The sequence below is a fragment of the Rutilus rutilus genome (assembly GCF_951802725.1).
Source record: "Rutilus rutilus genome assembly, chromosome: 17".
In the NCBI taxonomy this organism is placed as follows: domain Eukaryota; kingdom Metazoa; phylum Chordata; class Actinopteri; order Cypriniformes; family Leuciscidae; genus Rutilus; species Rutilus rutilus.
This window is the reverse complement of record NC_140230.1, coordinates 34823173-34850267: the sequence shown is the minus strand read 5'-3', so window position 1 is coordinate 34850267 and position 27095 is coordinate 34823173. Positions and strand designations below refer to the sequence as shown.

The 27095-nt window shown below is 38.6% G+C and overlaps 2 protein-coding genes across 3 annotated transcripts in view; one reads left to right on the top strand and one right to left on the bottom strand.

Moving 5' to 3' along the window:
* The first annotated feature begins 15 nt into the window (after nt 1-15).
* On the top strand, nt 16-10456 carry LOC311276036 (uncharacterized protein). The gene is made up of 6 exons (XM_084385462.1): nt 16-137; nt 208-267; nt 4130-4471; nt 6092-6328; nt 7324-7423; nt 9997-10456. The coding sequence occupies exons 1-6, from the start codon at nt 131-133 to the stop codon at nt 10064-10066; spliced, it is 816 nt and encodes a 271-aa protein (XP_084241588.1). The 5' UTR covers nt 16-130; the 3' UTR covers nt 10067-10456.
* Nucleotides 10457-19523: 9067 nt separating this feature from the next.
* Nucleotides 19524-27095, bottom strand: part of ago3a (argonaute RISC catalytic component 3a) — a 47390-nt gene continuing 39818 nt past the window's right edge. For both annotated transcript variants that reach the window (XM_084385675.1, XM_084385676.1), the window contains exons 12-19: nt 25331-25515; nt 25093-25252; nt 23820-23910; nt 23531-23725; nt 22584-22718; nt 21712-21813; nt 21178-21377; nt 19524-20046 (exon numbers count right to left, since the gene is read on the bottom strand). In XM_084385675.1, coding sequence (XP_084241801.1) covers nt 19938-20046; nt 21178-21377; nt 21712-21813; nt 22584-22718; nt 23531-23725; nt 23820-23910; nt 25093-25252; nt 25331-25515 — 1177 coding nt within the window. In that variant the 3' untranslated portion in view covers nt 19524-19937. The remainder of the gene's footprint in view (nt 20047-21177; nt 21378-21711; nt 21814-22583; nt 22719-23530; nt 23726-23819; nt 23911-25092; nt 25253-25330; nt 25516-27095) is intronic.

The window sequence follows — 27095 nt, the reverse complement described above, 5'->3', positions numbered from 1 at the left end:
CGCCTATAGATCTTTGACTCGCTGAACTCCACACGAGTTCACACACCAGTCCCGTCCTCGCACTGGCGACATGTTCACAGCGCTGCTCTAGGATTCTAATGGCACAGAAGTTCGTCTGTCTCAGGAAGTTATGAGAGGTGAGTTATGAAAAGCATCATAAAGTTTCAGACTTCTGCTCGCATGTTTCTGATCCTCTTCTCCACACAGGAGACATGAAGCCTCGACTACAGACGCTCACCCGGACCGTCCTGCTTTTGCAAGTCTGCTGTGAGTTATGATTATCTGTGATGTCTTTATGTGTTTATATGGAACACTTGAATTTGATTGGCCAATTACAGCATTCTTGATGTTACTTTTATATCTTTTTTTGTTATTTTATGTTTATTTTGATCATTCATTTAGTGCTCAATGCAATCACAAAGTGTCTTTACAAATACAGATATGTACAATTACCTAATGTGTTTTAAATATAAATTGTACTCCAGATTTGTTGTTTCAAAGTATAAAAAAAATGTTTCTCTCTTTTACAAAAAAAAGAAAAAGGGAGAATTTTTTTTTTATTATAAAAAATAATAAAAACTATATACATCCAGGGAGAGAACATGTGTCCTAGTTAGATTCCATCCTTAACAACCTCAAATGACTTATTATAATCTAAAATGGCTCTAAAATTGGAATTATTATTACATAAACATACAAACATATATCTGATATATCTAAATCTGACCTTCTTTCTGATACATATTCAACCCAATTCTTCAAACATCTTTCTTCAAATTAACAAAAAAAGTGATCTTTTCCATCATATAAATCTCTATGGTCACATCTATCCTGTCATCTATTGTCGGTCTCTCTTGTTTTACCCATCTGCGTGTTATTCCCTTCTTACTGGCTGCCAAAAGAACGGCCATCGGGTATTTGTTATCTGCTGCTATATGATATCTGGCCATACACAACCAAAATACAGTAATTTGCATTCTAGAGGTATGTCTCTTCTAAAAATATGTTCGATTTCTTTCCAATATTCCTGAATCCAAAATATCCAAAATATATGGTAATGGTTTGCTTCATTACATCCACAGTTTCGCCAACATTTTGGAGTGTTATTACTGTATTCGGCCGTTTGTATTGGTGTTATAAAATATCTAATAATGTTTTTCCAACAGTACTAAATTATTCCACTTTCTGTCATCTATTTCTCTTTGATATAATCTGTAGAGCGTTTCCTCATATTTATTAAACTCTTGTATATCTGAGAAACTATCTTATATCTAATACCTGATGCGTATGCCTTCTTAAGCAAGTCTATCAGTGGATTCGGATTATCTTTGAATTTTCCTTTTATTTTTTTTATCATAATAACTTCGAACCTGAAGGTATCTGTAAAAATCTTGATTTTCTAGTAAAACCTTTTCCTTTAATACTTGAAAGCTTAAGATTTCACCTTTTTCAATGATTGTGCAAAAGATGTTACTTTTATTTCAATTTCAAATAAATGCTGTTCTTTAGAACTTTCTAATCCACTAAGAATCCACACACACACACACACACACACACACACACACACACACACACACAAGAAATCATGGTTTTCACAAAAATATTAAGCACTGCAGCTTTATTTAAAATGTATAATAATAATGATTATAATGTTTCTTGACTCCAATATTCAGATCGATCATTTTTCCTTTTTTAACATTTACATTGCTTGGCATAAACAAACACCATAAATACATTATATTAATATTTAATTATTATGTATATAACAAATTTAACGTTTATTGAATGTTGGTGTATTTTTACATTTAAATTACTTTTTATTTCTATTTCAAATAAATGCTCAAGAAAATCCACAAAAACTCATCATGTTTTCCACAAGCCGCACAGCTTTATTCAAAATTGATAACAATGAGAAATGTTTTTGTTTTTATATTATGGGAGACGTCATTTTTGTTTTTAAATAAATAATTAACATTTTCCCTTTTTTAACATTTACAATTCAGTAAACAGTCTACATGTATTATTGAACTATGTTATTTCAATAACTATTATATAAAAAAATTATTGTTGAACAGTGGTGTCTTATGTGTAATTCTGTTTAAAACATTGATTATGATAATATTCATGATAATATATACACATGACCAATATTCAGATTAGTAGTCAACCATTGTTTAAAAAAAAAAAAAAAAAGTACATTTGTGTGTGTGTGTATATATGTGTGTCTATATATGTGTGTGTATATATATGTATATATATATGTGTGTGTGTATATATGTATATACAGTGGGGAAAATAAGTATTTGAACACCCTGCTATTTTGCAAGTTCTCCCACTTAGAAATCATGGAGGGGTCTGAAATTGTCATCATAGGTGCATGTCCACTGTGAGAGACATAATCTAAAAAAAAAAATCCAGAAATCACAATATATGATTTTTAAACTATTTATTTGTACGATACAGCTGCAAATAAGTATTTGAACACCTGAGAAAATCAATGTTAATATTAGGTACAGTAGCCTTTGTTTGCAATTACAGAGGTCAAACGTTTCCTGTAGTTTTTCACCAGGTTTGCACACACTGCAGGAGGGATTTTGGCCCACTCCTCCACACAGATCTTCTCTAGATCAGTCAGGTTTCTGGGCTGTCGCTGAGAAACACGGAGTTTGAGCTCCCTCCAAAGATTCTCTATTGGGTTTAGGTCTGGAGACTGGCTAGGCCACGCCAGAACCTTGATATGCTTCTTACAGAGCCACTCCTTGGTTATCCTGGCTGTGTGCTTTGGGTCATTGTCATGTTGGAAGACCCAGCCTCGACCCATCTTCAATGCTCTAACTGAGGGACGGAGGTTGTTCCCCAAAATCTCGCAATACATGGCCCCGGTCATCCTCTCCTTAATACAGTGCAGTCGCCCTGTCCCATGTGCAGAAAACCACCCCCAAAGCATGATGCTACCACCCCCATGCTTCACAGTAGGGATGGTGTTCTTGGGATGGTACTCATCACTCTTCTTCCTCCAAACACGTTTAGTGGAATTATGACCAAAAAGTTCTATTTTGGTCTCATCTGACCACATGACTTTCTCCCATGACTCCTCTGGATCATCCAAATGGTCATTGGCAAACTTAAGACGGGCCTTGACATGTGCTGGTTTAAGCAGGGGAACCTTCCGTGCCATGCATGATTTCAAACCATGACGTCTTAGTGTATTACCAACAGTAACCTTGGAAACGGTGGTCCCAGCTCTTTTCAGGTCATTGACCAGCTCCTCCCGTGTAGTTCTGGGCTGATTTCTCACCTTTCTTAGGATCATTGAGACCCCACGAGGTGAGATCTTGCATGGAGCCCCAGTCCGAGGGAGACTGACAGTCATGTTTAGCATCTTCCATTTTCTAATGATTGCTCCAACAGTGGACCTTTTTTCACCAAGCTGCTTGGCAATTTCCCCGTAGCCCTTTCCAGCCTTGTGGAGGTGTACAATTTTGTCTCTAGTGTCTTTGGACAGCTCTTTGGTCTTGGCCATGTTAGTAGTTGGATTCTTACTGATTGTATGGGGTGGACAGGTGTCTTTATGCAGCTAACGACCTCAAACAGGTACATCTAATTTAGGATAATAAATGGAGTGGAGGTGGACATTTTAAAGGCAGACTAACAGGTCTTTGAGGGTCAGAATTCTAGCTGATAGACAGGTGTTCAAATACTTATGTGCAGCTGTATCATACAAATAAATAGTTTAAAAATCATATATTGTGATTTCTGGATTTTTTTTTTAGATTATGTCTCTCACAGTGGACATGCACCTACGATGACAATTTCAGACCCCTCCATGATTTCCAAGTGGGAGAACTTGCAAAATAGCAGGGTGTTCAAATACTTATTTTCCTCACTGTATATATATGTGTGTGTGTGTGTGTGTGTGTGTGTGTGTGTGTATGTATGTATGTATGTATGTATGTGTATATATACATGTGTGTGTGTGTGTGTGTGTGTGTGTGATGTTGCTGTTTTATAATGTAAATAACGCGCAGCCATGTGTTTGTGAATTACCAGCTAAATGCTTTTGCATCAAGCTCATGTAATCATAATTTCGAGATATTAGTATGTTTTATAATATATGCTGTAACCGCAGGGCTCTGGAGTGGCCAGTGTTTCTCCGTCCACTTCTCAAACCAGCAGACTGTGTATGTAGTCAGAGGCCAGGACTTGATCCTACAGGCACAGATCGAGCTTCTGGAGGGTGAACGCGTTACTAAAGTGACATGGGAACGCAGCGCAAAGGCTTCTGGGAAGAGTTCAACAGTGGCTGAGTTTCCTCACAGAGTTCCCTCTGATGGGAGAGTGACTGTGGAGCAACAGGGATCCGCACTGAAGATCAGGAGTTATCAAGCGTCGGACGGTGGCGTTTATACGGTCACAGTAACAGACCAATCAGGACAGAGACATTCTGCTGAGCGAAGCGTTCAGGAGTATCGTAAGATCAGCTAAAGCTTCCCATTCATTCACATGAGCTCTGATGATACTCCTCAAACGCTGTTGTTCTGTACATAATTCCACCTGAACCACTAAACATACAGACTCTGTTCTCACACACACACACATATATATATATATATACACACACACATATACATACCATACAGTGCTGCTTGAAAGTTTGTGAACCCCTTGCAGAATCTGTAAAAATGTGAATAATTGTTACAAAATAAGAGGGATCATACAAAATGCATTTTTTTTTTTTTTACGTAAAATATGTTTCCATATATTCCACGAGACAAAAAAAACATAGTTGAATTTATAAAAAAATACTCCATTGAAAAGTTTATGAACCCTTGATTCTTAATCCAGGTCCCGAAACTACTTCAGTTTTCCAGCATCATTTGCATATGTGACCCTGGACCACAAAACCAGTCATATGGGTAATTTTTTTTTTAAATTGAGAATTATACATCATCTGAAAGTTTAATAAATCGAAACATTGAGACAATCGCCTTTAAAGTTCTCCATTTATGTTCGCGCTTGTGCTGCGTTCACTCACAAAAATAAATGTTTTATATATTTACAGTAGGAAATTTACAAAATATCTACATGGAATATTTACTTAATATCCTAATGATTATTGGCATAAAAGAAAAATCGATAATTTTGGCCCATACAATGTATTATTGGCTATTGCCACAAATATACGTGTGCGACTCATGACTGGTTTTGTGACTCTTTCCAGCAGTGACTGTATGATTTTTGAGATCCATCTTTTCACACTGAGGGACTCAAACACAACTATTACAAAAGGTTAAAACATCCACTGATGCTCCTGAAGGAAACATGATGCATTAACGGCGGGATGAACACTTTATGAATTTGAAGATCAAAGTCAATTGTACTTTGATCTTCAAAGAGAACAAATATCGCCAAACTAAAAAACAGCCGTGGATCATCCAGGTAACGACACGCAGTATTGAGAATCAAGGGTTCATAAACTTTTCAACGGGGCATTTTTTATGTAAAAAAAAAAAAAAAATTTGTCCTGTGGACTAATAGTCACTGTATGAAGTGACCAAACCAAAAATTACCAAAACTTATTCAGAAACCAGATATATTTTTTGATATATTTTTACTAGTGTGTGCAGGACACTATAGTTCATTTATGTAAGTGAGGAGAGCAAAATAAAGTAAACTGTGACATATTATACCTAAATATTCTTCATACAGTGACTACCAGTAACATTTATACAAATTTGGGACCAAAAATGATTCCGACTCTTTGACCTGATCATGTTTTGCTGAAGTGTTTTTTCTTTAATTGCTGATGTGATCTTTCATATAGTCACTATGTAAACATCTTTTACGTAAAATATCTTATTCAGGACAGCACTAAATAAAAAATGCATTTTGTATGATCCATCTTATTTTGTTAAAATTGACGTTTTCATAGACTCTGAAAGGGGTTCACAAGCTTTTAAGCAGCACTTTATATCACAAATTGTGGTAAAAACGCACTCCACAACAGGACTTTCTTCATTATGTCCTTGTACTTTTCTCCAGTAATTTAGTCGGTTTCGTGTGTGTGTGTGTGTGTGTGTGTGTGTGTCAGTGGCAGTGAATCACGTGTCAGTGATGGTGAATGTGTCTCACGCCGTTCTTCACTGTATGGAGGCCTGGGGAACTGAGCCCTCCTTCACGTGGATGCATGAGAAGGTGCTGGTGACGGGGGACGTGGGCCGTGTTTCGGCAGATGGAGCGTCTCTGTTCGTCTCCGGGACCCTCTGCGGACACTTCACCTGCATCGTGAGCAACAAACTGGGACACAGTTCGGCCACATACACCGCAGGTACTCAGGGTCATCAGGGCCATTCATGATAGGGAAATGCTATTATGTTTCGAGCATGTACAGTCGAACCAAAAATTATTCAGAAACCAGATATCATTTTTACTAGTGTGTGCAGGACACTATAGTTCATTTATGTAAGTGAGGATAGGAAAATAAAGTAAACTGACATATTATACCCATATATACCCAGTAAAATGTATACAAATTTGGGACCGAGTATTATTAAGACACTTTGACCTGAGCATGTTTTGCTGAAGTGTGTTTTCTTTAATTGCTAATGCTCTTTTTACACACAGACTGAACAAAATGAAGCATTGCTTGGTGATTGGTTGAGCTAAACTGGTATTATCTAATTGTGTAGTTAAATTTAACAGCTGACAGATATTCAACATAATTCATGTGTGAGACAGTCTAACAGAAGGACGGACAAAACCAGTCAAATATCAACTGAGTTCATAACTCTGAGTTCTGCTCATATTTAATCATTTTCTAAACTATAGCGAATAACAGGGTTCTTGCAGGTTTCAGTAAGTCAAATGTAAGACCTTTTAAGACATTTTAAGACCATAAAGATTGAAATTTAAGACATTGGCAAAAAAATATTCAAATCAAATTCATTTTATTTCAATGAATTCAGTAATTGAAAAAGCATTCATTTAACTAACTAGCTACTGGTAGCACGAGAGCGACGTGTTGGGGTCCCCTGCTCTAGAGCTCCGCTTTGTAGGGTATGACTACTTTGAAATGAACGAGGGTAAAACCTTTTTAAGACCTGACTAAATGAAATTTAAGACCGCGGATGAAAATATGGGCGTTTTTAAGACGTTTTAAGGCCTTTAATTTAAAGTTCAGAATTTTAGACTTTAATACCCCGCAGGAACCCTGGAATAAACTGATAATGTGAGAAATGTTGAAGGTGTCTGAATAAATGTTGGTTTGACTGTAACATCTGTAAGGTTGACCGTCTGGTGTGTGTGTGTGTGTGTGTGTTTCAGAGCCGTGTGAAAGCACAAACAGGAGCACGAGTGCTGTCGCTGTGTTTCTGCTGCTGTTGTTAGCGCTCGGACTCGCATCTGTGGCCTTTATAATGTGGAGGTGCGTTTCAACAAGTCACCGTGTTGTTTTAGTTACTATTTAAGTTTTTATTAAGCATCACGGTCACAGTAACACACTTACAACGACATCTGTGAGGCTTAAAAGCAGAAGTATGAAGCTTGAGTTTGATAAAGCTTTGGTGAAACACTATTGTTAGATCAGCGATCTCCCCGTAAAAGTGATCGGACAGACCGAACCGTAAGTCGTAGAGACTTGAAACATTGAGGGCTGGTAGTACTCACACCGTCTACAACTCCACCAAGTCTCAGCCCAATCGGCCTGATGGTGGCGCTACAGCGGTCAAAAGTTCATCTCAAGTGTCTGGTATCACTGGTATCCTTGGCTCAAGACGAACAAAACGCACGTCTTGGGTTTGATCGTCACCCTGGCGAAACGTACAGGTATTTGGGATTTTTTTGAAAAACCTACATTTGCGTACTCGCCCTAGGTTTCTCGCCGGATCGGAACCAGACCAGCACAGACAGAATCTCTGGCGTCTGATTGTCAGTAATTATTGAAAAAGTTGAAATTCGCGACTGGACGCCAAAATGTTTGAAGTGGGCATGGCCACTTTCACTAACACGGCTATCTCTCCTGAAGGAATGAGATCGCTTCACTGAACTCGCTACATCTATGTACGGGCTCGTTCTGTGGTCGTGTGAAAAAGGATGTGGCGACTGGCCACTTGGTGGCGCTATAAAATAAAAAATAAAAACATTAAACGGCTATAGCTACGCAACGGTCAGTCTGATTGACTTGAAAACTGCCATGCGCTGTCTTTGTCCAAAGTGATGCGATTGTCTACGAGGACATTAGCGTATCTCGAAAAACATGGTCGCCGTCGGCAATAAAGTTTGAGTGGCTGTCAGACAAGGTTAACGGAGGCCCATCAGAACGAAACTCGCTGGGCCTGTTTGACGAAATTCGAAAGAAATCGGCCACCGGGGGCACCTTCGCGATTTTCACGTGCGTAACGGATTGTATATTACACACTTTTCCGCACACGCCCACGACATTCACACCGCATGGCAGAACTCCTCATTCTGAGCAACTTTGCCTCTAGGATCGCCGCCGTCAATCGAATCGTTCGTTAAAGCTGCAGTCCGTAACTTTTTTGGGTTAAAAATTATCCCCAATTTTTTTTTGAGAAAGTACATAACCAGCCAGTGTTCAAAACTCTCTGCTTGCCTCAGCTCGATTCAAAACGGTAAGCTTGTAATAATGTTTTTAATTCCAGCGGTACTGGTGGATTTCCGCGGGAAATTCGAGCATGTGTTTGCGTCATTACGTCACATCTGTCCACATAAAGAAGAGTCTCGGCTAGTAGGCGATGAGTGTGAGGATGCTGGTGGTGGAGATTTATAGCCTTTTCTCACTGCACTTGATATAATTAAACCTATCAATTTGATGGCGGTTCAAACAACAATCACCAGTGACAACTGGAGATTCACCCGTTGTAAAATGCAAAAGACTTCGGACTTCGGAGTGGCTAGAGAAAAACCGGGCCATGTGAAAACAAGGATAAATATCGGAAGGGCATTAAATGTAGTCACGCAATGCTGATGTTGTTAAAGGGGTCATATAATGGTACATGCACTTTTACAAGTTGATTGTACTGAAATGTGTGTTGGCAGTGCCTGTGCACAACCATCATAAAATGATAAAAATCCATCCAGTGTTTTTTTTTAATCTTCTTATATGTTTCCCCCCGTCTCAAATCAAGCCGTTAGATTTTGTGACGTCACACGGTCGGACGCCCCTCCCACGATTGTTGATTGACAGCAGCGTTTCAACACAGCCCCGCCCTCGCTCGTGTGCGAGCTGTCAATCATCATAGTCCGCGCGGTCATTGTTGATACGCTGGAGCACTGTCTATGAGCAGAATGGCGTCTAAGCGATTGTGGTGTTCTGTTCTTGGGTGTAATAATGAACACAGCATCATTTTGATGTTCCTAAATCCGAACCGCTGAAGACGCAGTGGCTGAGTTTGTTTTCGAAGGGAATATTCCCCACGATCAACGTCAATGCTTTCATGTTTGCGCAAATCATTTCACACACCAGACTGCTTTACAAACGAGGGTCAGTAACGTTATAAAGCTGGTTTTGCTAAGAAGCTGCTCCTGAAAATAGGATCGGTACCAACTATTCGTGTTCCTGCTGCACCTCCAGAAGAAGAAGTGAGTGTAATGTTTTATTAACTTTTATATTAAAGAGGCACAACCCACGTACAGTTGATAATTCTGCGAATAACTGCAATTGCAGATTTCAAACAGAGATGGCGACAAAGAGGAAAAACTACAGACTGCAGCTTAAAATATTGGAGATTATTTCAAAAACTAGTCCTAGGTTTCTAACTCTACCTCGATAACTGTATTTGCTTAGTAAATTGCCTATTTTGGCTGTAAATGGTCTTTTCCATCTATGATCGAGGTGGTTACATGCTTGCTAAATAAAACATAATACCTTTTTAATGCACGTTTAAGGCCTTAAAGCGCTTGAACCTCGTTATCAATTAGAGTTTCTTGACTTTTCTAGTCAGTTCTCACACAAATGTCCCATTTTCTCCAACGCAGGAGATACCGGCTTGGACGCAACCGAAGGGAGAGACTGAGAGAGCCAGACTTGTATGAAGAGGATCTGTGAGACTCGTACAAACACTGACCAAAGCTGATGGACTGACAGTCACTTGAAGCTTTCAGAAAACCTTTTTATACTTTATTGATCCGTGCTATTAGATATTTATTGACAAACATGTTTATATAACCAATTTAGACTAGCATCACCGTTAATAAGCTCTTTTCTGAAACACTATATATATTTATTCTTGCAATATTATACTTGAAATACGAATATATATCATTTAAATCAAATTGATTTTTATACACTTTATATTTTTAAGCCTGAATGCATAGCTAAACATCCACACTTTTTATACAAAGTCCATCTTAATATGAAATAGTGTATAATATGATAAATAGTGATCATGATGAAAGACATTCTGGTCAAATAATAAATAAACACATTTTGGGTTAGAATTGTTTTTATATTTTTTTTTTTTTTTTTTTTTTTTTAAGTCATTTGAATGAAATTTTTAATATATATACATTATTTAATTGGTAAGTAGCCATGTAAAAAACGGTTAACACAGATTTCTTCTGTTTTCGGTTCCCAATTTTGTCTCATATGTTTATTTCTGAGCTGGATATCAGATATTTCAGATGTGATTGGTCACATTTTCTCAATCAGACAATCTTTAAACCGTCAGTTTTAACCACAATAATCTACATTTTGGACTATAATTTATAAGTCAAAAGTGGACACTGAAGACTAGACGACCTTAACCTTGATATTTCATTACAGATGACAAGTGGGTGAGTTCTTCTGGACAGTAATCAGTATAAACTACATCAGCATGACATTTGCATAATGAGCTCTTTTGTATTCCGTAATTATAAAAGTTTACCAATGGGAAAGACGTGTAAAGAATGGTGATTTAAGTAGCATCGTTTTCTCTCATTCCTGCACTTAAAGGAATAGTTCACCCAAAAATTATCCCATAATGTACTCACCCTCAAGCCATCCTAGGTTTATATGAAGGTCAAGGTGTCTTTATTAGTACCCAAGGGTAAGTTTGTTGTGCAGACAGGATCCATACTTAAGACAATCCAAAGCACATTAAAACAAACAATAAACAGAGAACAATATCCAAAGCATAAAAAATGAAGAAGATAATGACAATGTGCCTCTACACACCACCCCCAAATCACCAAACCACGATACAAGGGAGACCGACAAGGCCAATCAATAAAAGTTTCATTTTAGATCTATGACTGTCCCAAGATGTTTGTAGCTTTCTACACTATCCACCGCCTGGTCTTTAATGATCATAGTGAAGCACAATTTCTGAAATCTATAATCCTGTCTTATGTTTTAAGTTATGTTTAACTCCAAATACGATGACCGGACTCATTGTAAACCGTGTCTTCAGCAAATTTCACTATCGTCTTATTTGCATACCTGCTTTGGCACATGTTAGTGTACAAAATATAAGATAAGGCTGAGAGAACACGGCCCGGGGGGTGAGCCGGTGGATGTACATAGTAAATCTGATAAAATGCCATTTACTTTCACCCTCTGGGATCTGTCTGTCAAAAAATCCAATATCCAACCCAACAAATGTTTTGCTCTGCTCAAAATGCTCTATTAGTCTCGTGGCTAAAATGTGAGGCTGGAAATGACTTTCTTCTTTCAGCCGAACACAATCAGAGTTATATTAAAAAATATCCTGGCTCTTCCCAGCTTTATGATGGGAGAGAATGGTTTTGATTTTGAGGCCCGAAAAACTGCGTCCATCCGTCATTGAAGTGATCCATACGACTCCAGGAGTTAATAAAGGCCTCTGAAGTGAAGCGGTGCGTTTTTGTAAGAAAAATATCCATATTTATAACTAAATTAACTATAATCACTGGCTTCCGGTAACGGCTGTATCCGAGTCGAGTTCCGGCGGAAGAGTGACCTCTGACCCGACGCATGACCAGTGACCTCTGACCCGACGCATGACTAGTGACCTCTGACCAGACACATGACCAGTGACCTCTGACCCGACGTAGGATGTAGTGTAAGCTTAGGTGAGAGAAGACATAACTCTCTCGTGAACGTGCGTACGGTCGTTGCTGGAAGCCAGTGATTATAGTTTATAAAGTTTAAAATATGGATATTCTTACAAAAACCCTTCAAAATCTTTATTGCACTATTCAATGCCATTATAAAGCTGGGAAGAGCCAGGATATGTTTGTAATAAAACTTAGATTGTCTTCGGCTGAGAGTAGATGATGACTTGAGGGCGAGTAAATCATGGGATAATGTTAAATTTTGGGTGAATAATTCCTAATTTCCGCTTGTATTACATCTCTTGTTCTTGTTTCCGTATCGTTAGTCTAAGTTTGCTTCTGTTTGTGTTGTATGGAAAGCTGTACTAGCATATTCACAGGTCTTTTCTACCGCTCAATAGCTTATTGCTAACATGAAGAGCGTAACATGTCAAACCGTCTCGGAGCGTCAATCCAGCCGTGAGATTCTTCCAGAGACGAATTAGCATTTAGCATATTAGCACTACAGAATCTGAAACAGAAATCACTGTTGTGGCGTCGACACACTGACCCTGTCAGACGAGGAGATGTGATGAGATCCGGGTGGAGCTTCGTCTGTCACAGAACCGATCATAGAGCATCGCGATTCTTCCCACATAACTGACCTTAACCCACACATGATGGACTGAACGAACACTTTATCCATCACTGAGACGGGGCTTTAACACCGGCTGTTTAAGGTCAGACTCGTAAGTGATTTATACAGCTTTCATTTCACAATAGTTTTATTTTGTACTGTTATCATGTGTTGTTCCTGATAACTAAAACTATTTAAAAAAAATCCATTTCGGTAATTGAAACAAAGATGAGATAAAATAAAATATAAATAATAGGTGAAAAACTTTAGAATTTTAGAAATGTTTCCAGGCAACTAACTCAAAATAAAGTTGAAGTGCTAATATTACTAAAATTAAAGCCTATCTATCTATCTATCTATCTATCTATCTATCTATCTATCTATCTATCTATCTATCTATCTATCTATCTGTACCTACCTACCTACCCATCTATCTATCTATCTATCTATCTATCTATCTATCTATCTATCTATCTATCTATCTATCTATCTATCTATCTCTATCTACCTATCTCTCTATATCTATATCTATCTCTATCTATATCATCTGTCTATCTCTATCTATATCCCTCTATCTACCTATCTCTATCCATCTATCTCGAGCTATATCTATCTATATCCATCTATCTATCTCTATCTATCTATATCTATCAATCTATCCATCTATCTCACACACATACACACACTATTTAAATGATTTAAAAAAAACATGAAACGCAAAAAATTCTCTGTATTTCACAAAGCAATGCACTTGACCTGACCTATTTTTATTTTAATGCATCATTATAGATTCATTATTCGATGCGATTGCCAGAAGATAAAATGTGGTAAAACAAAATTGGATAGAATATGAAAAAAATAAGTTAAATAACTGGAAACACTCACTGAATTAAACATGCACAAAGTGAGATCATGTGATAATGTTGCATGCTACTTTTTTTTTTTTAAACATTTGTTGCATAATTTTAACACACACAAAATGTAGAATTTAATGCAATATGCAACCCATTCTGAACAGACAGCCAAGAGTTAAGACATTTTACACTCAATTAGATAAAAAACAAATGCAAAACAGCCATTTTTAAGTCTAAGATGAGTGGCCATCATGGTCGTCTTAATGCTTAAGTGTTTAATTTGGTCCATTGTGTTGATGTAGGACAGGTGAAGCTCATATAGTTTGGATGTAATGTCTGTCGATTTAGGATTATAACACAATATCAATGTGGTGATTTCATCTCCAATGCACGATGAAATGGACGAAGCCAATGCGTTTCAAAAGCAAAGCTTTTTATTGCAAGTATTAGTGAAAGATACACTCCAAACTGAAGCAAAGCAACACTAAAAGGCCATTGATCTACAAAGAGAGTATTATTAAACAAAGAAAAGACATTTCAAAGTAAAAGAAAGATCCCTTGGTACATTAGAGAGACTCTCTGCAAACACGGAGAGAGAGAGAGAGAGAGAGGAGGACGGAGACACCGAGATCCCGGAGACGCACGGGGAATTACACGCCACATCCCGACTCGCACGGAGAGGAACGGCTGAACTTTGGCTCTGTCGTAAGCAATGGAAATCGCCGACCTCGAGTACCAAGAGACACGGGACGTGAGATGACGGAGACGGAGGATGGACAGACTCGCCGCACGTTTGCATCGGATGGTTCACAGTCTTTTTTCTTTTTGGAATGCTGGAGCTTTGCGTTGCAGTAAACCGTTTTGTAAACATTTATTTTATTTTTTCTTTGAGGGAAATCGACACGCGCCATTCAAGCGATTTCGGAGCAACTTCGTCCCGGATCTCGGTGTCTCCGTCCTCCTGGAAAATGACAACATGACTGTTTTGAAACACAGACTCAAGAGTCTCGAAGCGATGCTTGCAACGAGATCACGGTTTCGTCGCCGCAGTTAGTGGTTTAAAAGAGAACCGAGATGCCACATAGGGAGTTAGTATGCTTCTCTACGCACAACTAAGGCGTTCGACAGATGTCTCAAGTCGAATGGGAAAAACAAAAAGAGTACAGTTAAGGCTGAGACTCATATATATATATATATATATATATATATATATATATATATCTGAGTGGAATGGGACCCCCTCTCTGGCACGAAGACAATTGAACTCAAGCAAATGATGAAGGACAAACAGCATTATCTGCTTCTCGACTCCACTTAAAGCACCGGACGCATCAAACATCCTTCCAGGGAAACGTGTATGGCTAAGAGTTTAGCAGCTCTGGATGAAAACAATCAGCTTTTTATCTTTTTGGAATAACAAAGTCAGTGTGGTTCTCCGTCCCGTAAAGAGATGAGATGCAACGAGTGGGATGCGACGAGCCTCTTCGCCGGAGAGCTGAAGAATGAGGTGGACCATCTAAGTCAAAGGGCAAAGGAGGAAGTGATGTCGTCGAACACTTCGGGCTTGTGCCGGCCCCCGCCCACTCTGTGGTTGTGCTTGTGAGAGGATGTCAAGGGGCGTCCGACCCCTGACCCCCAACTCGACCCCCCCCCGTGACTCTGGCCGACAATGCGGAGACTCCAGCCGCGAAAAGCACTCCCTCAATAAATACACCGTTAAATATTTCCCATATATATTTCCAATATATAAAAAAAAAAAAAAAGAAAAAAAAAAAAAAAAACACATTTAAATAGGACAACAAAATAAAAGTTGGCTCAATAAAAGGAAGAAATAGATACGTGTTATGATTTAAAAACAACTCATTTTCTGACAATTAGACAATTCTTGCTCTAAAATTGTTACGGATATTGTTGTCAGGCATTAGTCAAGCAATATACTGTAATCAAAGTAATATCTGGCTGAATCTCAAAACAAACATAACCACCCCAAAATCAAAAGAAAATTTATATATATTATAAATTTTGCACAGGGAAAATAAAGCCTATTTTAATTGATCTTGCATTATTTTCACGACAATTAAGCACATTTTCCCCAAAGTTTTGAGCCGTTTTGTAACTCCCATCATTCTGTGGCGATGGGATGATATTTGCTGCATTACATTAAATCAGCATAAATGCAACAAATCCTACCATGATGCATGAATGCATTATAATATTATTATTAAAATGTTTGCATAATGAGTATTTAAGAGCGGGGGGGGGGGAATGCATTTAATCGTCACAAAAATAATCACAATGCCAAAAATAGGCTTCATTTTCTTTATGCAAAGAAATAAATGCTTATTTTTGTTTTGTGATGAGATAGAAATCACATTTTGCATGACAAAAATGAAGCGTTTTTTGTTTTATTTTCCTAACAATTAAAGCACATTTCTCCCAAAAGTTTTTGAGCCGTTTTGTAATTCCCATCAATCTCAATTAGTGATGGACTGATATTTGCTGTATTACATTAAATCAGCATAAAATGAAAAAAAAAAAGCAATGCAGCTAATATTAGTGTGTGTACAAATGCATCAGAATTTGGGGACGGAGAAATGCAAAGAAAATAAATAAAATAGGCTTAATTTTTGTCATGCAAAACATAGTTTCTAAGTTTCGCCATGAAATGTGAGCAGGACATGTTCTTTCGTGAGATTCACCCATTCACTATAACATTTGCAGCATACCAAGGTAAGTGAGGTGCAGTGTTTTGAGATCTACATCGAGGTATATCCTCCTGGGCCAACGGGCACCCATGTGACAAAATACAGGCCATGGGGGGGGGGGGGTCAATCTCATGTTTAAAACATAAACTGTATGTATTTACTGTAGGTTTATATGGGCCATTGCACATTGAAGAGGGATCGATCAGCCACGGCATTACAAAAAAAAAAAAAAGACATTTTATAGTCCAGAAAGACGTCACCGGAGCCTTGTGTAAACCTCAATTAATCTCGCTCAAGTTTCCCTCGGCAAAGATTGCAAGAGCTAGAGACTTTTGCTGGAGGACATGAAAAAAGGGGCTTATGGGGGTAAAAGGAGAGCAAAGCACGGTGACTTTGTTTCCTTGTTTAGGTGGCAGTCTTTAAAGTGCTGTGCTAGGCTTTTCTGTCCAGGGTCAGGCCGTGTCATATGAGTGTCCGCTCTGCCCAATATCTAAAGATAGCACATTCACCTATAAGAACGCTTCCATTGCATTGGTCCGGACTCCTAATACAGTATGATACAGAACTCAACCGTTCGCTCGTGTACTTGGCATATATCATCGTCAATATAATATCTGAATATACAAAGAGCCTCCCGATCGAGATAAAAATGTGTTTGTGTGTGTGTGTTTGCGTGTGTGCAACACCTTCTTCAAGGTAAGAATAAGACTAATATGCTCTTTGATTTCTCACTTTAGTCTCAGATTATTCAGCACCATCATGAGGAAAGGCACTTTCTATGAACTCTGAACTCGTGTTACGTTTTAGACCCTAAAAGAAGACCCTCCCAAAAAAAAAAAGCTCGAAATCAAAAGACGAGACGAGAGAGGAGAGGAGAAAAGGGGGCCGTTTGACTTCGCTTCTGGGTTTATGGGTAACGGACGCAACAAACTCACGCACTGGAACTCTTGCTACGCCTTCCCCGCAACATCATCTGCTACCACAGTTTTACTCCCTCCACTGCCGACACAAGACAAACACACTGTACAATCTTCGGTTCAAAAAAACGTGTTGTCGCTTTAAAGACTCGTTCAGCTAGAAATGAAAAAGTTACATGATCGTGTCGTTCAAGAATTCACTTCTTTCGTGAGAAGCAATTGTGCAGAACGCTTCAAGTCTTGAGCTGTTGCAACAAAAACGGACTGATTTTTACAAGCAAGCCCCTAAAACGAATGCAAAAATAGTCCCGTTGGCTTTTGTTGCATGGAGAACAGCAGCTCACACACTCATTCAACACCACGTCCAGCGACAGAAGAGTCACGCGACGTGTGGGCGAGTCACTTATAACCGAACTATCCCTTTAAAGAGACACTTCTTGCCAAAATAAAAGGCAAGGGTTAGTAAAATATATATATATATATATTTGAAGTTAAAACTACACAAAAATAAAATTGCATGACACCTCATCAAGATTGCTAGCTGTTTGGCATCCGCACACTGACGGCTTTACTTCCAAGGCTCTGAAGCACCAATAGTGGTTTCATTCGCAATTTCAGAAGCTGCTATTTTGATGCTTGCAGCTTCACTTAGACCACTTTTGACAGGCGGAAAACATGATGTACCTTTTCCTCTAACAGGTCCGACCTCTAATGCACACTTTAAAAAGAAATAAAAGCAGCAGAAAACCCTCAAACTGCGTTAGTTTCATTCTTACCAGGCAATTATTTATCATTCATACGTTAGAATCTAAAAAGCAAACATCTGATTGCATAAATAGTTCTTGATTTTAAAAGGGCTGAAATTGTTATTGAAAAAGTCATAATTATGCATTGAAATTATCCACTTTTTATGCGCTTCGTGCAACCGTAATCTGACTGGACACAGTGCTGTACCGCTCTACGCAATAAAATCAAACAAACAAACAACAACGAACACACAGGACGACCAAAATGTCTGTCCTGATGAGAAATGTCTCCTCGGAGTGAGAGAAATATATGCAACCAGCACCATTTATGCATCCCATGTTCCCATCTCACACATTAAGTCTCTGCCAATTTCCGATGCCGCCATGGGCCGCACCTTAATAGCACCATGCATTACGCATTGTTTAGTGCAGATTATCACCTTTAAACAGCTGGACATGCTTCAGATGGCGCACAGAGAGACGGTAAGGCACCCAACGCTCACTGCACCGAGATGCACTCTTCAAGTAAAACACTATACTGACCCCTTGTGGCCCTCCAGTGAACGAGCACACGTCAGGTGCTGCGAGAGCTTCCCCTTGAACACGCGGTGGCCCAGAGCTGCCAGTCAGTCCCTCGTGCTTGGGCGAAACCGAAGCATGAACCCGCCAGTCCGGCTTTAACAAGTACAATAGCAGCGAAATCCTTTGAACAGGCAGGGCAGTGAAAAATCAAGACGTTGAAACCGCTCTGGCTCGCATTTTAAGAGATTTTGTTAAGGCCGTACAGTCGCGCGCGTTCGCAACCGTGCCCTTGGTTGGACTAGATGAGGTGCGTTTGTTAACTCTGACAACATCTATCCGTTTCTGTTCGACATTCCCCAACATCAAGCGTTTCTAGCAGGCACTTGTTAACACACTGTGGTCAATCATCGCCTCCGCTTTCAGAAAACTGAACTATAAAAGTGCCAAACATGCACATCTCCACCTTAAAAAAAAAACCAAGCACATAATCATCACATGCTGCCCTTTTTCACCTCTACGGAGTCTTTGCACAAGGAGGTATTCTCATCCCGCAAATGAATTATTGCACTAAACTATGATTCTGTCACATAACACGGACTATATGCATTTTAAATTGAGACAAAGTGCAGAAGGGAAGTGAACAAGACAAATCTGCGAGGAGCTGCGATTGATCGAGACAAATAAATATTGGAGGGAATTTAGGCGTTAAAAAAAGAAGGAAAAAAAAGCATATCAAAACATGATCACTTTGCATTGTAGTACATGAAAGCTCACAGGCCAGGTAGATATTACTGAGCGTAAAACGGGGACATTTGCTTTAAAATCAACGGTCAGTTTTCTGCCCCCCCCGGCGGGGTACGTCATAAAAGGACTTTACGCTCGGCAATGGCACTTTTCTAACAATAAAAGCTTCTTTTTCTGTTTTAAAACGCTAACGCACGATTGGTTCTTCACGACTGACACTTTTAACACGTAGTTAAGTCACCATTGGCTACAAAAATAATTGAGAGCGGGAGAAAAGTACATTGAGAAAAATTGCTAGTAAGAGCGTGTGACGCCTCTATCCCCAAAACTTTCTTTCTTCCCAACTCAGTCTTTCCATCGGCTTCCTTTCTAATCTCTTTTTTTTTGGGGGGGGGGGGAGAAGGGGGGAGGACAATAGGGGGAAAAGTGCTGTTAGAAAACGTTGAGGTACAAGGCGTGACGGGCAGGGAAAGTAATTAAACGGTACGTCTACAGACAGGAAGAGGAGCGGGGGATATAAACGGGCTTCCCTTTTGGTTGTTCTCGAGGGTTTGGAGGGGATATGACAGAACGGCCTCAGTTGGCTGGTTTAATATTGCATAATAGTGCAGAGGTCCACGTGTGGAATTAAAGCAGGCTTTCCTCATCCTGCCGCACAGTGTCGGGGTGAGCCGTGCTTCCATCGCCACAGAGATCGACCCTTCGGGACGCACAGGCTTTTGGGAGGTGTGACTGCGTGTGTATGTGGTTGTCGGGTTCGTGTGCATGACTAGTCAAACGTGGGCTTGGTGTGAGCTGGCTTAGGCAAAGTACATGGTCCTCAGGGTGTCGTGGTGAATCTGCACAGCTTTGGCCAGCGCTTGGGGATCCCGGCCATTGCTCTGCCCGGAGACGTGGCTTCCCTCGGCACTGGAAATCAAAAGAGGGAGACTGTGTTACAGAAGGCAAGTTCACAGGACACAACATATAATGAACAAAATGACAAAAAATGTTGCAATTCTGCATTGTTTGAAAGGGGTTTCTGCAGGTTTTAAGAAGGTAAATATGACACTTTAAGACCTTTTTAAGAATTAAAAACAAGGGAAACGCAACATGTCAAAATGTTCTCTAAAAGTAAACGTCTAAGGAGAAACATAATGAGTTGTATTAGCAACACTTCAGAGTTTAAAAATTCAAAATGAGATACAAAGTGACGTTTTTTTTCCTGTAAAATCGATCAAAATGAATTTTACATTTGCATCCCAAGTAAATGCATGGATATTTTATACATTTGCATTGGGTAAAAGGACAAAAAAATACATGCAACATTTAATGCCATGACTTTTTTTTAAGGCCTTAATTTGTGTAACGGCGAATTAAGACGTTTTTAATACCCGCAGAAACACTGTTGCAATTTAGGGTGAAAACAAAAGCAAAATGTATTACTTTTTAATTTTACCAGACAAAAATGCAAAAAAAAAAAGGGCCACAAACTCTAATAATGAAAAAACAGACACTAAATGTGAGATAAAAGTCACAGCTTAACTTAAAGACAGCAAGTGTTTCTCAATGCCCGACTACAAAGCTTATTGCAGGGGCCATTTTAATACAAGAAATCACATTATTACATGTACACTAAAGTGCTACATTTAATTACATGGCAACAGTTAATTTTACTCAAATTAATTTTGTGCAACTGTAAGAGAAAATCTCTCACTGCTCTTTACTGAATATATTTAATTCATACAAAGAAGACTATGCAGCGTTTTATTTTACATTGAATTATTTGGTTTCTGTAGTGTTTCCTACTTGGATAGCACAAAAATAAACAAGCTTTCTGCATTTTCTTGTTTTGTTGCTAACTGTACATCTATATATAAGAAACATCACAAATGTTTGGAAATTACAGCCATAAAATCTGTTGTTTTGATCGCAAAAAATAAAACAAATCCTGGTGGGACTGGAGCAATATACTGAAAATTCACAATACAATACATCATTTTTCTGCTATATCCCCAGTAATAGTGCACTGCTGAAACACTGGCACACACACACACACACCTGTCGTGTTCTTTGTCCACCAAGTGGTAGCGGGCACGGAAGGCCACCAGGTGGGCGTAGTAGGCTGGCGCAGGGATGGAGACGGAGCGGGTACAGCGCACGTACGTGTGGCACAACTGGTAAGTGAGCAGCTGGAACTCATCAGCAGTGAAGCAGTTGTCATCCCACAGGACATGGTAGTGGGAGGGTCGGCTAGTGCCCTGAGACGAGAGGAAGAAGAGTCAAACTCATGCCGAATGCCTTCAGAAACATCTTATACAATACAGTAGTTTCATGATGTATCCTAGTGCAACAGCCCTGACAATTTAGAGTGAGTTTTCTTGTGATAATTGTGTGACATTTAGCCTTTTTATATACAGACTGGATACGTGTTCTGGATTACATAACAGTTCTTTGACCTGATAAATCCAAAATCTGCGTGCAAAATCATTTGTCAAGTAAACAAGGAGCCATTTAATACGCAACACTAGACCAGAGGGCAGCTTAAAGACAGGAGGAGGCGGCATTTCAGGCTGTGAGAATGTGTGTCTGTACCTGTATTCCAGCATGACTGCAGAGGTAAAAGTCAAACTCGTAGGGGTGCGTGATATCTGTGTCTACTGTCGTACCAGCAGGAATGTTTCCGCTGCGACCCACCTGTGCGGGAAATACAGAGTCATTAAAAAAACACAACATGTGCAGCCTTCAGGTTTGTCTCATAATCGCCCCTGAAGACGATTCACCAGATGGTATTCATTCCAGAGCTCTTAATAAACTCTGACCCGGGTTTTCTGTTGACTTGAATATAGTTATTAACTCCGATAAAAGCATTGTTTTAATAGTGTATCAAAATAAACATTTTAAAAATGTTTTTTTTAAAGCATTTTGAGACGCTCTGTTCTTGGTCTACTTGTGTTAAAGCAAGCATCCTTGTTATTGATATTGTTGACTAAAACTAAAATTTGTTAATTAAAAATAAAGCTGAAAAAATATGACATTAAAAACAAAAATGAAAACTGAAAACAAAATAAAAGTTAATTCAAACTATTAATAAATAGTATAATAACACGCATAGTATATACACAATAACAATTTACACATTATTATTATTTTTATATTGTAGTGTTATCTCTAATTATAACAAATTAAGACCGGAATATAGGCTATTACTGTTAGAAATGTATATATATAAAAGGTTTTACACTACGTTACAATAATATTTATATCCTAAATTCTTAACTTTCAAGAGTTCAAACCCTCAAGCTTTTAAAATGTATATATATATATATAATACTAAAATAAAGTCTGGTAAATATAAGTCCTGTGTGTTGGCCACTGTCCCAGGCCGCAATTCACCAAGTGCATTCAGTGCAAGAACAACCTGCTGTTTAATGAAGTGGACAGCCAGAGATTGCTCAAAGTCTCACCCTCTCATTGCGATCGGCACAGAAGAGGCGCGTGTGGTGCCGCTTCTGCACCACTATATACGTGATGCCGGGCTGGTACTCCTTCTCCAGACTGATACAGGCCTCTCGGATGGCCAGCAGCTCGTAGTACAACACCTGCGAGAAGAAAAAACACATTTTCAAACGAACATGAAACTAGTACTAGATGAATATCAGATGATGTCACCAACGTCTCCTCACTGACGTCACTCACTTCTAAAACTTGTCTGCCGCCATCTTGAGTACCTGATTCACGTCAGTCGCAAAGGAACTAGCTAGCTATGCCTTCAATATGCTGTGCGGTGGGGTGCAACAACAAAAAAGGAGACCCCAAAATATCCTTTTACAGGCTACCTCAGGACGAAAAAAGCCGCCGTAATTTGCGGGTGGGACATGTCCCCACCACTTCTGAAACATCTCGCGGCACGAATGTACCAATACAAATAAACAAAAACATCTCCAGTTAACTAGCAGAGCAGAGCTAGTTTGTTAAATAAGAGGCGATCTAGCGCTGAAATGTGTTGTTTCTGAAATCAAGTGATCAAAGTGCTCGTTGCCCCTGCGATCAGTGGCGCGGATACTGTGTTTGTTTGTTTGTTTGTCTTCACTCGGACACGCGCGTCAATGTGGAGAGACTCTCTATTCGTTCCGGTGAAATTACAAAACAAACTGCACACAAACGTGTCCCTGCCTGATATACAACCACTGATAAACATAATCGGTTTTGATGAGAACAAAAAAAAATAAAAATAAACTATATGAGTGCGGATTAGAACCCAGAACCTCTGGTTATGTCAGTACCATAAACAGTACTCAGTAGGTACTCAAGATGGCGGCAGTCAACTGGAAAAAGAGCGGATGACGTAAGAGGTCACGTGACTGATGTTCATGTATAGGCTAATATGTCAGCAAGACAGATGAATCCACACCTGTCTAAACTGGCCCTCGGATACGCCGTCCCTGTAGAAGATGATTCTGGTGGGTTTGTAGCGAGTGGACTTGTAGAACTGAATGAGTAGCTCTCGCACCATAGAGGCCAAGTCCTGAATCACCTCCTGTCTGGGTCTCTGGACACGCACTGTGGCACAATACCTGCTGGGATGAGCGTCCATACTGCCCACAACCTACAGCAAAGTACATTTTATATTGATGATGTAGCTCAATTTTATAGTGTATGTAATATATGTGTTACATCATTCAGCTCCAAGCTATACTGACTGCTGCAATGGATGGTTTCTTCCCATCTCCTGCTGGTGGATGTGTGACATCCGCCCCCAGAAAGATGACTGGCTGCTGGAACACCGAAGGCCTGAGAAACAGCACACATAAATGTTAACGAGTCCACCATATTGAACACCATCAGAAACCGGTCGTAAGCATGAATACTGCATTTGATAGTGTCTACAAATCAGCTCTGCCTGCCTGTAGTGGGCAGATGTCGGCCCTAGGCTGAGGAATAGCCTCCCCTTATCCTTGAGATCCCTGTCCTCTTTACATGAGTTTAAATTTAAGCTAAAGTTGTATCTTTTTGACCGGGCATTTCACTAAATCTCAATTATGGTTTCATTACATTGTGTGTTAATGGTTTATTTGGCTCCTTCTTACATGTTTCCTGGACTTTTACCTTGTAAAGCACAGTGGTCAACTTCTGTTGTGTTTATTTGTGCTATATAAATAAAATGAAATGTAATATAGTCAATAAATTGTGGTTTCCCCATAGCGGGTTATTGATTTGATTTGATGATAAGCAAATAAATAATTAAATGGAATGTAAAAGTAAACCAGTATTTCCACCAAGATAAAAGCAAGAGGATTTGAAAAGTTAAAATCTAGAGGGTTTGAACATTTGGAAGGTAAGAATTTAAGATAAATATTAGTATAGTAACTTTTAGAGTGTATATATATTATATATAAAGTAATTTTATATATTTATTTTATATTAATTTTGAAAACTTTATTTCTGTTTTCATTTCATTTTTATAATTAGAGATAAAACTACTATATAATAATTATAATAATAATAATAAGAGTTATAATAGTAATACATGTATTATTATTATTACTATTATTGTTATGTTAAAAATATCTGACAAAATATTTGCAATAGTAATAGCCTATATTTCTGTCTTCATTTCATATAATTACATATAAAACTACTATATAATAATAATAAAAATGTATTGTTGTTGTTGTTATTATATGTTATGAAATATCTAACAAAATAGTTGCACTTTTTTTTGCCAATATATATATATAAAAAAAAACACCTTTCAAAATAAAACACTTGTAAAAAAAAAAGAAAAAAAAAAAGATTAAAAATGTATCTGTTCTCTTGCATGTCATGTGACCATTAACTATTATCTTTGATTTTATATCAAAGGCTGACAAAAACATTTAGGAATAATTAGCAGCCTGTTTAAAAAACAGCCAATGAGCAGAGCCGATTATGTTCTGTTAATCAAAATAAGGCTGGGGGAAGATGTTTACACACCGTTGATGCGGGACCAGGATGTTGTTGATGCCGCCGAGTTTGACGTTGATTTTGAGGCAGAGGTTGGAGAGCGTCTGAGGCGAGGTCTTCACCACGTTCTTCACCTGCACACACTGAGTGGCCATTCCTAGAAGAGTGTCTCCAACACGCTTCACTTCCGCTGCACAGATCAAGCGTGAGTTGGTTAGTCTGAAGGCATTTAACAGGAGGTTCGGCTCTGTGTGTGTGACGCTCTTACCGTAGACGGGTGTCTTTCCCGGCAGGATGACGATGATGAGCTGCAGTCCAGAGTAGGTGTTCTTCAGGTGCCTGAACATGGGCTCCACGCTGTCGGCTCCCTGTGCGTACTTACAGAAACACGGCTGACCCTGGATGGGCATCCCAGCATCCTTTGAGATCTTACGCAGCTGGTCGGTGAAACCCCTGTGGGGACAAACATAATTCAGACACTTCGAAGTATGGAAAGTACATACTGCACGATTCAAAGAAATAAAACCGAAATCGTCATATGGCTTAGGGTGATTATCAAATATAATTCTAATGCATGCGCTGCGTGTTACAGAGTGAAGCAGAGCACTGTGTTCTTGTGTTCTGCGGTTTTCCGTCAAAATGAAAGTTGTAAGGTAAAATAAAATTATTAATGCTATTTTTCTTAAATACTTGATTTTCTTATTTTACAGTGATTTTGCTTTTATTTAGAAATGATCATAATTTTATTTAATAATAATAATTGTATTATTATTATTACTACTTTTTATCTATATTGATTAGGGCTGGGGGAATTAACGCGTTAATCTTTGCGATTAATTTGAGATGTTTAATGCGAAAAAAGAAAACGCAATTAACGCAGCACTTTTGTTTTTGCCTCGTTTTAATGATTTCCTGTTGCGGCTGCTGTTGAAAAGGCCGAAAATATGCCGTCCCGCCCCTCCGTGTTCGGCGATCAGGTTTCATTCTCGCGCAGCTTTCATGAGCGGGTCTTTTCCGCTCCGTGTGTGCGACGATCTCTCCGTTCTGCGTGTGTGTGTGTGTGTGTCGGCGTGCTGCGCTCTCTGCTCAATGTTCCGCTCTGTGTTTGCGCTGCGTGTTCTGCTCTGTCATGTACCGATCACGCACTGGAAAAGCAAAGTCCGCTCAAATAACGTGAAAGTTCTCTGTAGACTTCTGTTTGCAATGAGCCCTATTGAGCTGGTATAGTCATGCTGGGCAACAATGGTAAATTACCTGCTCTGATCACATGCTCTGGTAATAATAGCTTTGTAGGACTATATTTTATTTTGAGAATTAGTTAAAAAAAAAAAAATCTGTTAAATTGATTATGTTGATTGATTATTGAAAAAGAATAATATATTGATATATTGCTGTTTAATATTATTTTAATATAGGGCTATTTTCTGTTCCTTTTTTTTTTTTCGTGTTGTTTAATTTAATTAGGTGATTCTAAGTTGAAATATTGATGATTACAAGCTTGGGGGAAATGCAATTAATTACAGCAAATTGTGCAATTAATTAGATAAATGTTTTTAATCGATTCCCAGCCCTAATACTGATGTATAATCACAGAAGTTTGGCAACATGTGCAGCCCCAAAAACAAACAGCAAGCCTGAAATCTGTTTTTAAAATCACTTTTTAAATTGCAATTTTTAACAGACAAATCGCAATTAGCAATTACAATAGCAATATTTCTTATTTAGTTTTTTTTTTTTTTATGGATAATAATAATAATAATAATAATAATAGATAATAATAATAATTAGAAGTATTATTATAATTATTAACAATAACAAGAATTATTGCATTATTATTACAATTATTATTAAAATTATTATTTTACAATCATCTGTAAAACAATCATCTGACTGTTCATTGGATTATGAACAATAATAATTATAATTTTATAGCCATGTTGATATATAAATCACAACATATTGGCCATATTTCTTTTATCGAATAGCAATCGCAATTTTTATCAGAAAAATCTAAATAGCCCCCCCCCCCCCCC

What these genes read in the sequence shown, in the direction of transcription:
- LOC311276036 (XM_084385462.1), top strand. An exon ending in GCGAAGCGTTCAGGAGTATC is followed by an intron (nt 4,472 to 6,091) that starts GTAAGATCAGCT and finishes TGTGTGTGTCAG; the next exon opens with TGGCAGTGAATCACGTGTCA. An exon ending in GTGGCCTTTATAATGTGGAG is followed by an intron (nt 7,424 to 9,996) that starts GTGCGTTTCAAC and finishes TCTCCAACGCAG; the next exon opens with GAGATACCGGCTTGGACGCA.